Below are 14,436 nucleotides of genomic sequence, written 5' to 3' on the forward strand. Positions count from 1 at the left end.
CATCAGCGATGACTTCCTGGGCTCTGTCTCCTCTGGCTCTAGGGAGTCGCCGGTGGACTGCAGCATCAGCAAGTGCGGCAAGCTGGTGGGCGGAGGCGAGGCCAACGCCATGAGCTACAACAACTACATGGACGAGAAGAACGGGCCCCCTCCTCCCAACATGACCACCAACGAGAGAAGAGTCATCGTCCCTGCAGGTACCTCTGGGACCAGGCTGCCGGGAGCTCCCTGCAGGCCCACAGGGCTGCACAGGCCTCCGCCATGGGCATGCAGGAAACCTTTGCCTGGTCCCACCTCCCTATCCTCTATGGAAATGGAAAACTCAGAATTCTACAGATCCTGCCTTCTCCCTAGCTGCCCTCCAAGATAGACCCCCCCCCCAACACACACACACACACAAGGGGCACCCTGAATTGCCAATTCCCAAAGTCCCATCTCAAACAGACCACGCCTCAGACTCCACCTCAGCGGCATGGTCCCTTAGGAGGGAGCCTGCAGAGGGAGGGAGGCCACGGCTCCCAAGGAGTCCCATGGACTCTCCGACGTGGCCTTTCAGGAGGAGGGCGGCCACCGAGGTCTGTCCTTTCCTTTAGGCACGGACTTCCTGGCACCGCTGGGTTCCACCTTTCCAAAGCCAGCTTTTCAGTTTTAAAATAGGAACAGCTATATTTAACCAACGGAGTGCCTTCCCATGTGTGCCACAAGTTATGTCATTATGTAAAAATAGCCTCTTTTTCCTAGGTATTGGCGCTCTTGGTTAGAGAAAATACAATCGTTGTTCAATCCCGCAGTCCATCAGCCGGGCTCTCTGCCTGGGCCAGCACTAGCAAGCTCAGCTGCCCGGGCACAGGAGGGGATTTGAAAATGGCCGTGTGTGGAGCCAGTGCCAGGGCAAAGGAGCTAGAGTATCCACCTTGTAAGCAAAGGCAGTGCCAGGGCAGGGATTAAAACTTTACCAAAAAGTTTTTAAATGATCTTGACCAAAGCCACTTAACCCAGAGCAAAACCCTTTCACTTGTAAAAATGCAAGTGGCAATGACAAGGAATTTGTGAGTTGGTCCGAAGGTGTGACTGTGCCATGGGCCCCCTTCCCAGACCCTTTGTGTTTATTTTCTGTGGGAAGCTGCATCTCACCATCTCCTGGGACTATGGCTGCATCCATGGTGGTGTTTCGGGCCAAAATCAGTGTGGCAGGGGATGGAAGGTGAGGGGACGAGTGAGACAGGAGAGGAGAGCTTGTGTGGAGGGTGGGGCTTCTTTACCCAAGAGGACCTAGACGCTGCTCAGGAAGCCTTTCCGAGTTGCTAACAAAGGAAGAGGAAGAAGAACGCCCACTGATGGAGGTCTTTCCCAATGCCAGGCACCATGAGTACTGCATTGTCTATATCGCAATACCCAGCTCCCTTAAGGACCAGCTGGCAAAGGTTAACCCCAGTGCATTTTCTCCCTCCTCACCCAAAGAAAGCAGACAATGAACCCACCATAAAACAAACCAGGTGGGAACCTCTCTGTCTCCCCCTCCCAGCCAAAGCTGAGCCTCACCAGGCCTTTGCTCCAATGGTATCAACAAACTCTTCTTCTGCTCCAGCCACATGGCTACCAGCATAGGAGGAAGCCTTGGGGGACCAACATGTCAGGGACTCTGAGACAGCCCTGAAGCAACTATTGGCACCCTCTCATTCTGGCAGTCGTTTTGGGGAGAGGGCAGAAGTGGCCAGATTGCTTGGTTGACCCTCCAACCCTTAATGAGTGTTGAAATGCTTTCAAAAGGGCTAACAAAATGTCAGGCCTCAATGGGCCAAGTTAGCTATAACCACGATAATGAAAATAGCATAAATTCACATAAACAGTCTTCAAAGCACTATGCATAATAAATCCACGAGCTATAGATTTACTTCAGGATCTTACCGCTGGCTAGATCTCGACTTGTTCTCCTCCAACATTTTGGCTTCCCCGGGTCAGCCTCCTGGATGCGAGGGAAAGGCTCAAATGAGCCTGTCCACAAATCAAAGCAATAAAACATTAGTGGAACAACCGATTGAATTTATGACGGGATTTTAAGACAAGTATAAACGAGGGCCCTGGTTAATCACCAGCTCCACGTTCGGATGGGAAGAAACTAGGGCTAAATCATCCAGGAAATACATTTGGAAGAGTTTAGCATGATCCAGAGTGGAAGATTTATAACTCATTGTGCAGTAGAGGGAGAGAAATAATATTGTGATAGAGCCTGAAGCAAGGGAGGAAATAATAAAATAAATAAAATACACGGTGTAAAATTGAATTTGAGGCTAAAAGTGAGGAATTAAGAGAAGGGAAGCATGAAATAATATGCTGCATAATCCGAGTCCCCCCGGGATGTTTTTCTCGAGAATTGTAAAATGTTGCAAAATTATTGCCATTTACCATGGCCCATGCCTGATTGCTTCTGGAGAGTCAAAGAGTCACACAAAGCCAGGAATTTATCTGAGACAGAGGCCGGTGTGCATACTTGCACAGTCACGTTAGAGGAGCTCTGGTTTGGGGAGTCTCACAGGTAAGTTGAGGCAGGGGCGAGACGGCAGGAGGGGGCCTGCCTCTCGAAGCGAATTCTCGGAAGACTGCCCAGATGCTCACCAGCAGTGGGATTTGGGGGGCAAGGAACTGAACTTTCCAAGACTCCACTTTCCTTCTGTAAAATGGAGATGATAAGACCCCTTTGGCAGGATTCCCTTGATAAATACAGACGAGATGTAAGGAGCAGCTGGCACAAAGCAAGCCATGGCAGCATGAGCTGTCGCTGCCCAAGGGCACTGCACTATTGCTGACCCTGGGCAGCAGCCTGGGACTTGGGACCCCAAATAGCTCCTCCTCCTCAAGCACCTCGAGCAACCACCCACATGCATGGATGACCTGGTGCTGGGCACCTGGCAGAGCAGCCCCAGCCCCTGCCACCCAGGTCCTCACCTGTAAAACCCAAGGTGAGTGGGAGAACCTGGGGTGCACAAGGAAAGTCAGCCGGAGCTCAGGGTGAAAGTGCTGGGGGATGTGTTTCGCAGCTGCTGGTGTGAGAGAGACCACATCCTCCCCACGTCCACTCTTAGGCTTCAAAGCTGGTTCTCATTTTCACCAAGAAACTCTGTAGGATACGAGCATGAGTTGGTTGAGAGGTAGCAGGGACATTCCTGCAAAATCAACCTGCTACGTAAAATAGACTCTGTGGAAGCTGGAGGCTGAATGAGACCTTGAACTTCTATCCGGGAACCCATTGCTTAGTCTGTGCCTTCCCTGACTCATGGGGATTGGTGTTTGTCTAGGGTGAGAGGCACAGTAGCATTCAGCTGTCCAGTGAAGACCTGAGTGTGTTCCTCCTGGGCACCTGCAGGAACCCATCACTGGCTCAGAGAGCACACAGCACCCCCGCCCCAACACACACATCCCCTCTAGCTGAGAAGGCATTAGTTGGCCAGGGGCTGGGAGAGGCTCAGTCTCTCCATTAGTCACGTTTCACTCCAGGGCCAAAAGGTTCTCTCTCTCACACCACTTCTCACCTTTGGGGGAGGGGGTGATCTGGTAGAGACTTTGACACAGGTGCCCCCAAGGGGGAGAACACCCAGACTGGGTTTACACCAAAGATGAGCCCTGGCGGGTCTCCTGGCTGCACAGGTGGAATGGCAGTGGGAGTGTGATGTGTCCATTTCTACAGCCATCAGAGGGGTTGGGTTCTATCCTAGGTTCAGTCATATTCTTAAAATGCGAAGGCTTCCTTTTCCAGAGGCAGTGGTCTTTGGGGGCTGTGGAGCTGTGTTTGTTTTCACGTTGATGTCCCCATTGCTCAGGCAAAGGTTTCAGCTGCTCCCCACCCCAAAGCATTAGAGTGAGTGAGCTAAGCTCCCCAATGCCATGGAGCCCAATGGATAATGGATTGCTCTGTGGGGACATCTAGAAGGGAACCAGCTCTGAGAGAGAGAGAGAGAAAGGAGAGAGGGAGAGAGGTAAAGAGAACAGAGAGGAGCGGACAGAGAGAAAGCAGAGAAGGGAGAGACTGAGATAGAATGAGAAAGGGGAGAGAGGGAATGGGAGAAAGAGAGAGAGGAGAGTGGGGGAGAGGGAGATGGTGAGAGAGAAGAGACAGAAGTAGAGGAGAGAGGTGGAGAGATGGCAGGACAGAGGGGAGGGGCAGCGAGACAGAGGCCCAGAGACAGAGGAGAGCGGCTCCCAGGCCACCCCTGCTAACCGTCATCTCCCCTGCAGACCCCACGCTGTGGACGCAGGAGCACGTGCGGCAGTGGCTGGAGTGGGCGATAAAGGAGTACGGCTTGATGGAGATCGACACGTCCTTCTTCCAGAACATGGACGGCAAGGAACTGTGCAAAATGAACAAGGAGGACTTCCTCCGCGCCACCTCCCTCTATAACACAGAAGTGCTCTTGTCACACCTCAGTTACCTCAGGGAAAGTAAGTGCAGCCCAGGGCCAGGGCGGGTGGCAGGGGCCCGGCTCCCAGGCAGCCGGCTGGCCCTAACCTCAAGGGCCAAGGACGGTAAAAGAGGAATGGAGGAAAAGTGGGGCTTTGTGATCTGGCGGTTCTGCCAGAGGCCAGTTACGCTCTTCCCTTGAGAACTCCTTTCTAGACGCTTCTTCCATAGAGATGCCCTGGCTGGTATTTTCCTAAGCAATGGTCTGAAGTTCCTGCAGGAATCTCTGAGTTCCTGGCCTTGGGATTTAAGGTTTTGGAAATTTACAAAAAATTAGTGGAAAATAAAATGAAAAGGTAAGTTTATTTAGATGCGACAAATTTTTGAAACCTGTGCAGTTTTTTCATCATATGCATTTTCCATTAATCTATTTAAAATATTATTAATTTGAAAGGCAGACATGGAGGGTGGAGGGAGGGAGGGAGAGAGAGAGAGAGAGAAGAGAGGTCTTCCATCTGCTTGCTCTTGCCCATATGCCTATAACAATCAGGGCTGGGTCGGACCAACACTAGGAACCCAGGACAGGACTCAATTCAGGTTTTCCCTCCTGGGTGGCAGGGACCCAAGTACTTGAGCCATCATGCGTGCCTCCCTGGGTGGGCATTACCAGGAAGCTGGAGTCTGGAGCAGAGCTGGGGAACCAAACCCAAGTGCCTGATAAGGGACGAGGGCATCTCCAGCAGCGTCTTAGTTGCCGCACCCATTGCCTGTCCTGATTTTCCATGAACCTTCCCAAGATCCCTTGTATACACGGATTTCAAAAATTCTTGCACCAAAATAAACATATCTTTTCACATCACTTCCCCCTGAGCTTTCTGAAGTACCCTCAGATTAACTTCGTCTTATCCTTGCATCACCTGGGCACCCCATAACCCTGCACTACCTGCACACTTTACTAAACAGGGAGAGTCGCTGATGCTGCAGGTGGTTAGGTGTTGGCAGATTTCTCCTGGTTCAGCCAGGAGAATGGAAAGATGTTTAGAGAGGAAGTGCTTAAGAGAGAGTGCTTAAGGGTTTATCTAATATAAGGCTGGGTTCCTAGCACCAAGAACTCATCAATGTGGTGTGCACTTCATTTGCTATGCAAGGTCACAAAGGGGCTGGCGTTATGGCACAGCAAGATAAGCTGAAACTTACAGTGCCTGCATCTCGTATCGGAGTGACAGCTCAAGTCCCCGCTGCTCTGCTTCCCACCCAGCTTCCTGCTAGTGCTCCTGTGAAGGCAGCAGGTGGTGGCCCAAAGCTTGGGCCCCTGCCACCCATGTGGGAGACCAAGATGGAGTTCCTGGCTCCTGGATTCAGCCTGGCCCAGATCTGGTTGTTGCAGCAGCCATTTGGAGAGTGAACCAGCAGATGGAGGATCTCTCTCTCTCTCTTTCTGCCTTTCAAAATAAATTAGCTAATCCTTAAAAGAGAGAAAGAGAGAAAGAAAAACTAAGAAATGTCACCGAGCACAGGATGGGGATTCTTGAGGACCTCAAGCTCAGCTTAAAGGGGTGCAGGCCGGGTGGCACATGTGCTATACCCAAGGATTGAAGGCTAGGTCTGTGGACTGAAAAGAAGGTACTAGGGTCAGGGAGCACAAGACATGGGCTCACTCAACACAGGGCCTTGCTGGCCGGCAGCTATGTCCAAAGACCAACTGGGCAGCCTGCGTGTGATGTGCTGGCTGCACATGCCCAGGCTGTTGGGAGTCTCGCTGGAGTTCAGCTTCAGGAAAATGTGACATGATTTTAAGCCCCCTTCAAAGCTGAGCTCTTAGACAGCTCCTCTGGGGCCCATTGCTATTCCTGGCTCCTCTTGAGTTCTCCATTGCTCAGTGGGTGTTTCACTCACCATCGTTATAATCCAGTGTTCCTGCAGTAGTGTGCCCGTGGTCTGGAATGGGGCTGGACGCTCCCCCAGGCTCTCGGGTCACCTCTTAGAGGTGTTGGCTAACCTGTGGGAGCCAGTGGATGGTGCGGTGTTAGCACCAGGGTAGTGACCCCATGTCTGAGTGGTGCTGCAACATGAGGTTGGCCAAGAAATAAGTCCAAAAACGTAGACAGTTTTCCATCCAGGTTTTCTGAGTTTGGAATAATTCACATTTTCTAATGATCTATATCTGTAGGCCCTTTACTACTTGTAGAGTAAACAGAATAGGCTCTTTGAGCAGGATTCTGCAATAAGCCAGACAGAGCAGGGGGAAGTGAGTGGGCAGAGGCTGGGCAGGGAAGGAGAGACCAGCACAGTGAAGCAGGGACCCTTCTGCCTCATCTGCTTCTCTGGAGTCAGGTGCAGGAGAAGACTGATGGGCCCCTCACTCTCTTGCTTCCTTGGTGGGACAAGAGGTGACAGCAGCCGTGTGGAGCGCATGCTGTACATGCGAGAGGGCCCAGGAACTGGGGGTTCCGAGGAAGAGGGCTTTGCTGGGAGGATGTTCAAGTGCATTCTAACTGCACATGGGGAAAGCCCATGCAGGCCATGTGACCGCAGGCCCTGCTTTCTGACTGCCCCGTCAACAACCCAAGCCCCTGCTAGGACTTCCTGTTACCAAGAAGCCAAGCCACAGACCCTGAGGTGAGACAAAGACCTGGTGCTCAAAAGGCCCAGCAGAGTGAGAAGGCGGTCAGCGGTAACCTTAGGAGATGGTTTGTCCCCGGCAGCATCTGGCTTGTCTCAGTTCCTTGTCACCAATGGAGAAAGAAATTGTAGTTCAGAGAGATGAAAGTGAGGATACTAAAGCAAAAGTTGATTGAAGTACCTTCCAAGGGAGGAGCAGGCCAGGGGAAATCATGGTAACCTGTGTTCCTGGTTTGGAGCCTTTTTACCCCTAAGGTATGAGGGGCATTGGCTGGTGATGTGGCCATGATGCTCAAGACTGGCATTGTGATGGACACCTGGGAGTTGCATTAACCACAAGTGAAACTAGAGTGGGTGGTCTTGGGCAGGGTCCCTGGTCCTTCCCATGGGAGAGGGTTTTTGTGGCCCCTGCCCAGTGACTCATGTCAAATCATGTACCTGATATTTCTTCTACTGGAAGAGCACAGAGAGCATGGAGCAGAGCAGTGCACAGGTGGAAGAGAAAGAGGGTGGAGAGTCTGATACTTGAGGGAGGTAGCCTGGCCAGAAAAAGGGTGGATGGCTTCTTCTTTTTTTTTTCTGAGAACATCTGTGGCTCTTAAGGAACATGCCCCCAAAGCCAACAGAATATGAAGACTCTGGAAGGAGGCTTATTAGCCAGCAGATCTCCAGCACATGCATGGAGGACATTTGCAAATGTAGGACGCAGCCCCAGAACCAGAGGCATGGCGGGTGAGCAGCAGGAGATTTCAAGACAGGACCACTGTTCAGCTACAAAAACGAGTCCTGTGAGATGTGCTCATGGTACCTCGTTGCGTGCAAAGACTCACAATGCGGAGTGGGCTGTGCATTGCTCTACAGACTATGCATGAACAGAAGTTAAAATAGTTGAACTAAGTCTGAAAAAGCAAAGTGCCCCAACATAATATGGGGATCGTCTTTTGAAGAACTTAGACTTAAAATGATCCACTGTCAGGAAAAAATGCTTTGATTCCTGCTTCTTTTTCATGGGCCTTGACCTTGCAGTCCCAGCCTCTGGGTCCCACTGGTGCTGGGTGATGGTTGGTTGCTAGGATGCCTGCAGGAGGGCATGGGCCAGTGACTCTTGGCTCCCAGGATGGCTGAGGACTGCCCTGTGCGGACCAACTCATCTTTCAGATCCTTTGTTGATTTTCCAGACTGACTTCCAGTGGATGTTTTGTGTTTAAGAAGGCGGTCAGTGTTTGGGGACAGGGGTTGGAGGTGACAGAGTCCAGGCAAGAAGAAGGAGAGCATGTGCTTTGTTATTATGCCCTTTAGTTGGGGAGAGAAGGAGTGGGGCTCCCACTTTGACAAGCAGTGAAGGAAAATAGCTGAGCTTCTCAGTGCAGATGGAGGGATTTGTGGGCAAAGTCAGTAGAGGAGAAACAGGTCTGAGAGCCCATGGATTTTGTTGTTGTAAAGAGAGGGAACAAGCCCTCTCCCATCTCTTATAATGGCACTAATCCTATCACAAAGAGTTTTTTTGTTGTGTTTTAAAAAGTATTTATTTATTTATTTGAAAGGCAGAGATGCAGAGAGAGAGAGAGAGAGAGAGAGAGAGAGATCTGCCATCTGCTGGTTTACTCTGCAAATGGCTACAGGAGTCAAGGCTGGGCCAGGCCAAAACCAGGAGCCAGGAGCTTCTTCCGGATCTCCCACCTAGGTGCAGAGGCCCAAGCACTTGGGACATCCTCTGCTGCTTTCCCAGGTGCATCTGCAGGGAGCTGGATCGGAAGTTGAGCAGCTGGGACTAGAACCTGGTGCCAGCGCAACGAGTGGAGGCTTAACTATCTAAGCCACAGTGCTGGCCTCCCATGGACTGGTTAAGTGAGAAGGGGCCAAAGTGCTGGCTCTTCTCTGATAAGTCTTCTTGCATCTTAGTAGAAAATGAGACGTTTTGTAGGATTAGAAGTTCTGGTATCAGATTTACACGTTCACAACAGGAATTTGATCATATTTTCTGGTTGTCTAAGAGGGAGCTATGCTTTTAAATTTTTGTGTACTCTGCCAGAGGGTCTGGCAGGCTGGAGCCTACCTGGCCTGGCCGGAGGGGCTTGTTCTTCCTACCTGGTACATTAGCTGCCTAGACAGCAGCTGTGTGACGTCACCCACACCTGAAATTCCAGGACCCAGTGGCTGGCTCTAGAAAAGCTGCCCACAGAACATGGGGCTGTCCAGTTTCCTGGAGAGCACAGGGCTTGGGCAGGCATCTGCCCGGATGTCACTCACTTTGCATAGATAGGATGCCCCCATGTGGCCACCACGTGGACAACTATTTATAAGCCCCATTTTAAAGCTAAGGCAAGAATGGGTGTTTAGGCCGGCGCCGCGGCTCACTAAGCTAATCCTCTGCCTAGCGGCGCCGGCACACCGGGTTCTAGTCCCAGTCGGGGTGCTGGATTCTGTCCCAGTTGCCCCTCTTCCAGGCCAGCTCTCTGCTGTGGCACGGGAGTGCAGTGGAGGATGGCCCAAGTGCTTGGGCCCTGCACCCCATGGGAGACCAGGATAAGTACCTGGCTCCTGGCTTCGGATCAGCGGGGTGCCCCGGCTGCAGCAGACATTGGTGGGTGAACCAACAGCAAAGGAAGACCTTTCTCTCTGTCTCTCTGTCTCTCTCTCTCTCTCTCTCTCACTGTCCACTCTGCCTGTCAAAAAAAAAAAAAAAAAAAAAAAAGATGGTCGAGTACTTCACAGAGTACTGGGGTTCAAGTCCTGGCTCTAGCTCCCAATTGCAGCTTCTTAGTAATGCAGACCCTGGGGGATAGCAGGTGATAGCTCAAGTATTTGCATCCCTGCCACCCAAAAGTAGGAGATCTGTGTTGAGTTCCCAGCCCCTGCTTCAGTCTGGCACAGTCTTGCCTGTTTTGGGTATTTGGGGAATGAACCTACAAGTAGGAGTTCTGTCTGTCTCTGCTTCTCAAATATTTTTTAATGAAACAATAAAGCCAGGATGGACGTGTGGCACAGCATTTGACGTGCCACTTGGGACATCTGCATTCCGTATCAGAGGACCTGGATTGAAGTCCTAGCTCCACTTCTGATTCCAGCTTCCTGCTGATGTGCTCCCGGCAGGCAGCAGTGATGGCTCAGACACTTGGGTCCCTGCCACCTACATGGGAGGCGCAGATTGAGTTCCTGTCTCCTGGCTGCCATCTGGCCACGCCCTGGCTGTTGTGGGCATTGAGGGAGTGAACCAGGGATGGGATGGGATATCTCTGTATGTCTCTGTTTCTTTTTTTTTTTTAAGGTGTATTTATTTGTTTGGAAGGCAGAGTTACAGAGAGGCAGAGGCAGCGAGAGAGAGAGAGAGAGAGAGAGAGAGAGAGAGCAGTCTTCCATCCTCTGGTTCACTCCCCAGATGGCCAAAACAGCCGGAGTTGTGCCAATCCGAAGCTAGGAGCCAGGAGCTTCTTCCGAGTCTCAAAGACCTGGGCCATCTTCTACTGCATTCCCAGACCATAACAGAGAGCTAGATTGGAAGTGGAGCAGCTGGGACTCAAACCGGCACCCATATGAGATGCCAGCACCGTAGGCAGCGGCTTTACCCATGCCCTATCTCTGCTTCTGTGTCTCTCTCTTCCTTCTCTCTGCCTTTCAGATACATAAATTACTTTATTTAAAAAATAATAAAGGCAAAGCAACTGAGACCTGGCACTTCAGCCACCCTGAGCCTGCAGCCAGGCCCTGCCTGGGCTGTAGACATGCCCACCGTGGCAGGAGCCACCTGAACCCAGACAGCAGCGAAAGATCCCACGTATGTGGATCTCCCCTTCTGAGTTAGCCTCGCTTCCCCAGGTCCCTGTGGGAATCCAGACCACTTTTCTGCTTTTATTTGCACCGAGAGATAAGTGCTCTCCAAAAACTTTCCTGTGGCTCCTGGAATGAGGCAGAGTAAGTCAAATCTATCCCGCAACTGACCTTGTCCTCTGTCCCCGGCAGCTCCCCACAGTGGGGGCCTGATGGGCATACCCGTTGTGTCTGGGGGAGGTGAGACTGGGGCAGACCCCAGAGGTCCTCACCTGGCAGTTCAGACTCGGGGCCACTGGGGGGAGTTGGGGACATCTGGGAGCCTAGGACTCCTGGGGTGGGGGCCAGAGGCAGAGGGAGGAAGAGCCATGTTTCATTTTATAAATGAGTTGGGTTTGTAGGTCTATGGGGTCTGACCTGGGTAAAAATATTGTGTGTTCAAACAGTGGCAGCTCAAGAGAGTGAAATATATTGCGTGACAGGGAGCCCACCGAAAAGGTATCTATCTTGATTCCCATTTTTAATTTAAACTTAATGGAAAACACATTTTGCGTGTTGCGCTATTCCCACCTGCAGCCTCAGCTGGCCGGGCAAAGGTGACGGGTCTGGCAATTAAGCTGGGGTGAAGTCTTATCCCTTCCAGGCCCCGGGCTGACTGGGAAAGGAGACCAGGATTCCAACAGAACAAAGGGCCCGATTGCCCTGGGCTCCGAAGCTGGCCAGGCCTGTTGTTGAAAGAGTGCAGAGATAGAGCCAGCCCCAGCTATTGACTCAGCGCAGAGAAAGGGAGACCGCCTTCGACAGGCTGCCGTGAGCGGGCACCGGCCAGTTCCATGGTAACAGTGAGGCTGAGACAAAGGCCTTGGCACAGGGGCCCTGGGCGCCTGCTCCAGGTGTCCCAGACGCAAAGCAGCAGGGGCAGGGGGCACGCAGAGCTGCAGAAAGCCTTGGCCAGCCCCCTGGCCCACACCTGCCTGGCCTCCCTCTGCCTGCTTCCACCTTCTTTCAGACCCCGAATCGAGGGTCTGGCGACAGACGGATTCACAAGCAGGATACCCTGCTCGGCTTGTGCTGTGACTTCCGGAAGGCCTCTCCGTTCTCGGCGGAAGTCACTTCAAGCTTTTTACAGCAAAGAGTGCAACAAATAAATAGAAATATAATTATGCCTGCATATATGCCTATATCCCAACTACCAGGCTCCTGCAAAAAGTTCCTGGAAAATGCATGTTATTTAAAAAAAAAAAAGGATTTCAAAAATATTTTACACAAAAATAAACCTCTCTCTGTCTGTCTGTCTGTCTCTCTCTCAAAGATTTATTTATTTGAAAAGCAGAGATACAGAGAGAAAACAGGGGGGAAAGAGAAAGTGAAGTCTTCCATTTGCTGGTTCACTCCCCAAATAGCCATAACGGCCAGGGCTGGGCCATGCCAAAGCCAGGAGCCAGGAGCTTCTTCCAGGTCTCTCACCTGGGTACAGGGGCCCAAGGATTTGGGCTGTCTTCCACTGCTTTTCCCAGGCACATTAGCAGGGAGCTGGATCAGAAGTAGAGCATCTAGGACTTGAACTGGTGCCCATATGGGATGCTGGTACTACAGGCAGAGGCTTAACCTCCTAGGCCACAGTGCCGGCCCCTAAACCTATCTTTTGAATTTTATTTTCCATGAACTTTTTGAAGTACCTTAGTATGTATGTAAACAAACAAATAACCCAGGAAATACTTTGTTTTTTTTTTTTTTAAAAGATCTATTTATTTATTTGAAAGGCAGAGTTACAGAGAGGAGGGTGAGGGAGAGGGAGAGAGAGAGAGAGAGATCTTCCGTCTCTGCCTCACTTCCCAAACGGGTGCAAACACCAGGGGTTGGCCAGGCCAAAGCCAGGAACCTGAAACTCCATCCAGGTCTCCCATCCCCTGCTGCTTTGCCAGGTGCATCAGCAGGGAGCTATATCAGAAGTGAAGGGCTCAGGGCCAGTGCTGTGGCGAAGCGGGTAAAGCTGCTGCCTGCAGTGCCGGCATCCCATGGCATCCCATATGGACGCCGGTTCTAGTCCTGTCTGCTCCACTTCTGATCCAGCTCTCTGCTATGGCCTAGGAAAGCAGTGGAAGATGGCCCAAGTCCTTGGGCCCCTGCACCCACAAGGGAGACCCAGAAAAAGCTCCTGGCTCCTGGCTTCGGATCAGCTCAGCTCCGGCCATTACAGCCACTTTGCAAGTGAACCATCAGATGGAAGACCTCTCACTCTGTACCTCTCCTCTCTCTGTGTAACTCTAACTTTCAAATAAATAAATTAACTTAAAAAAATAAGTGAAGCAGCTGAGACTCAAACCAGTACCCATATGGAATGCCTATGTCATAGGCAGAGGCCTAACCTGCCCCAGCAGAACACATGCCCCAGGAACCATGTTTTTTCATTGAAGTACACCCCAGCTGCTGGGCTGGGGACAGAAGTGGGTCCTGCCTCCTGCACCTTGCTGGACAAAGGACTTGACCTTGCTGAATGCTGATGTCATCCGTGGAAGGGGCACGGTGTGATGCTGGCTCTGCATGGCTCCTGCCAGGATTCAGTGAGAGGCAAGAGGAGAAGTCAGGCGTGCCCCCTCCCCATCCTGGCCTGTTCACTCTGCAGGAAAGTCTGGCAGCTCAGAGCCGCTCAGGCTTAGCCCAGAAAGAACCTCAGAGCAGGAGAAAGAAATGCAAAGGCCAGGCTCAGGGGAAGACCCTCCTGCACCAGAACAAGTTCCCATAAAAAAAAAAAAAAAAAAAAGAGAGTGCTGTGCCACCCTCGACAGCCCGAGGCCCTGGTTAAAAAAAGATCCGAAAAAAGAAGGGAATGTGGGTCCCTTGGGAGAGGGGCCAGCAGCCCCCCGCCAGCCCCTGCGTAGGGGAGGCGGCCTCTCCTTCTAGGAGTGAAACTTGAACCAGCAACAGTCTGCAGGGCAAAATCCTTCTCCGAGGTTACCATGAAATATGCATTTCATGCAGGCTTTGCAGAGGTCCAGCGACCCCTTCTCTTGGCTTGCTGGGAGTTTCCTGTGGAAGTCACGTGTGCCTGTGGTAGAAAGTAGAATGAATGTGCTTTATCTACGCTGCGTGCTCTCAGCTAACTCTGCACTAAGGACTCGGGCCCTGTGCACCTCCGAGCCCTGCGTTTTCCTTTATTTGTCCCTGCAGTGAGATTGCAGCCCTAGGCGGAGTGTCAGGCACGGAGGATCTTACTCTTGAGATTTGGCTGTATTCTCTTGGAACGCCTTCCAGTCATGGAGGATTATTTCCTAGTGCAGCAGGACTCACTCGTAACTCCAATTCTTTTTTTAAAAAAAGATTTATTTCTTTATTTGAAAGTCAGATTACACAGAGAGAGAAGGAGAGGCAGAGAGCGAGAAAGAGAGAGAGAGGTCTTCCATCCGATGGTTCACTCCCCAGATGGCCGCAATGGCCAGAGCTGTGCCGATCTGAAGCCAGGAGCCAGGAGCTTCTTGCGGGTCTCCCACGTGGGTGCAGGGGCTCAAGGACTTGGGCCATCTTCCACTGCTTTTCCAGGCTACAGCAGAGAGCTGGATTGGAAGTGGAACAGCTGGGTCTCGAACTGGCACCTATATGGTATGCCGGCACTTCAGGCCAGGGCGTTAACCCACTGTGCCACAGTGCCA

General features: G+C 51.7%; 1 protein-coding gene across 13 annotated transcripts in view; it reads left to right on the forward strand.

Moving 5' to 3' along the window:
* The window catches only part of FLI1 (Fli-1 proto-oncogene, ETS transcription factor), a 142,960-nt gene that overhangs the window by 90,200 nt on the left and 38,324 nt on the right, over nucleotides 1–14,436 (forward strand). For all 13 annotated transcript variants that reach the window (XM_051847967.3, XM_051847958.2, XM_070048312.1 and 10 more), the window contains 2 exons: nucleotides 43–197; nucleotides 4,234–4,437. In XM_051847967.3, coding sequence (XP_051703927.1) covers nucleotides 43–197; nucleotides 4,234–4,437 — 359 coding nt within the window. The remainder of the gene's footprint in view (nucleotides 1–42; nucleotides 198–4,233; nucleotides 4,438–14,436) is intronic.

Source organism: Oryctolagus cuniculus, chromosome 1, assembly GCF_051225735.1.
Source record: "Oryctolagus cuniculus isolate XC-2025 breed Fujian yellow rabbit chromosome 1, ASM5122573v1, whole genome shotgun sequence".
NCBI classification, from domain to species: Eukaryota; Metazoa; Chordata; class Mammalia; order Lagomorpha; family Leporidae; genus Oryctolagus; species Oryctolagus cuniculus.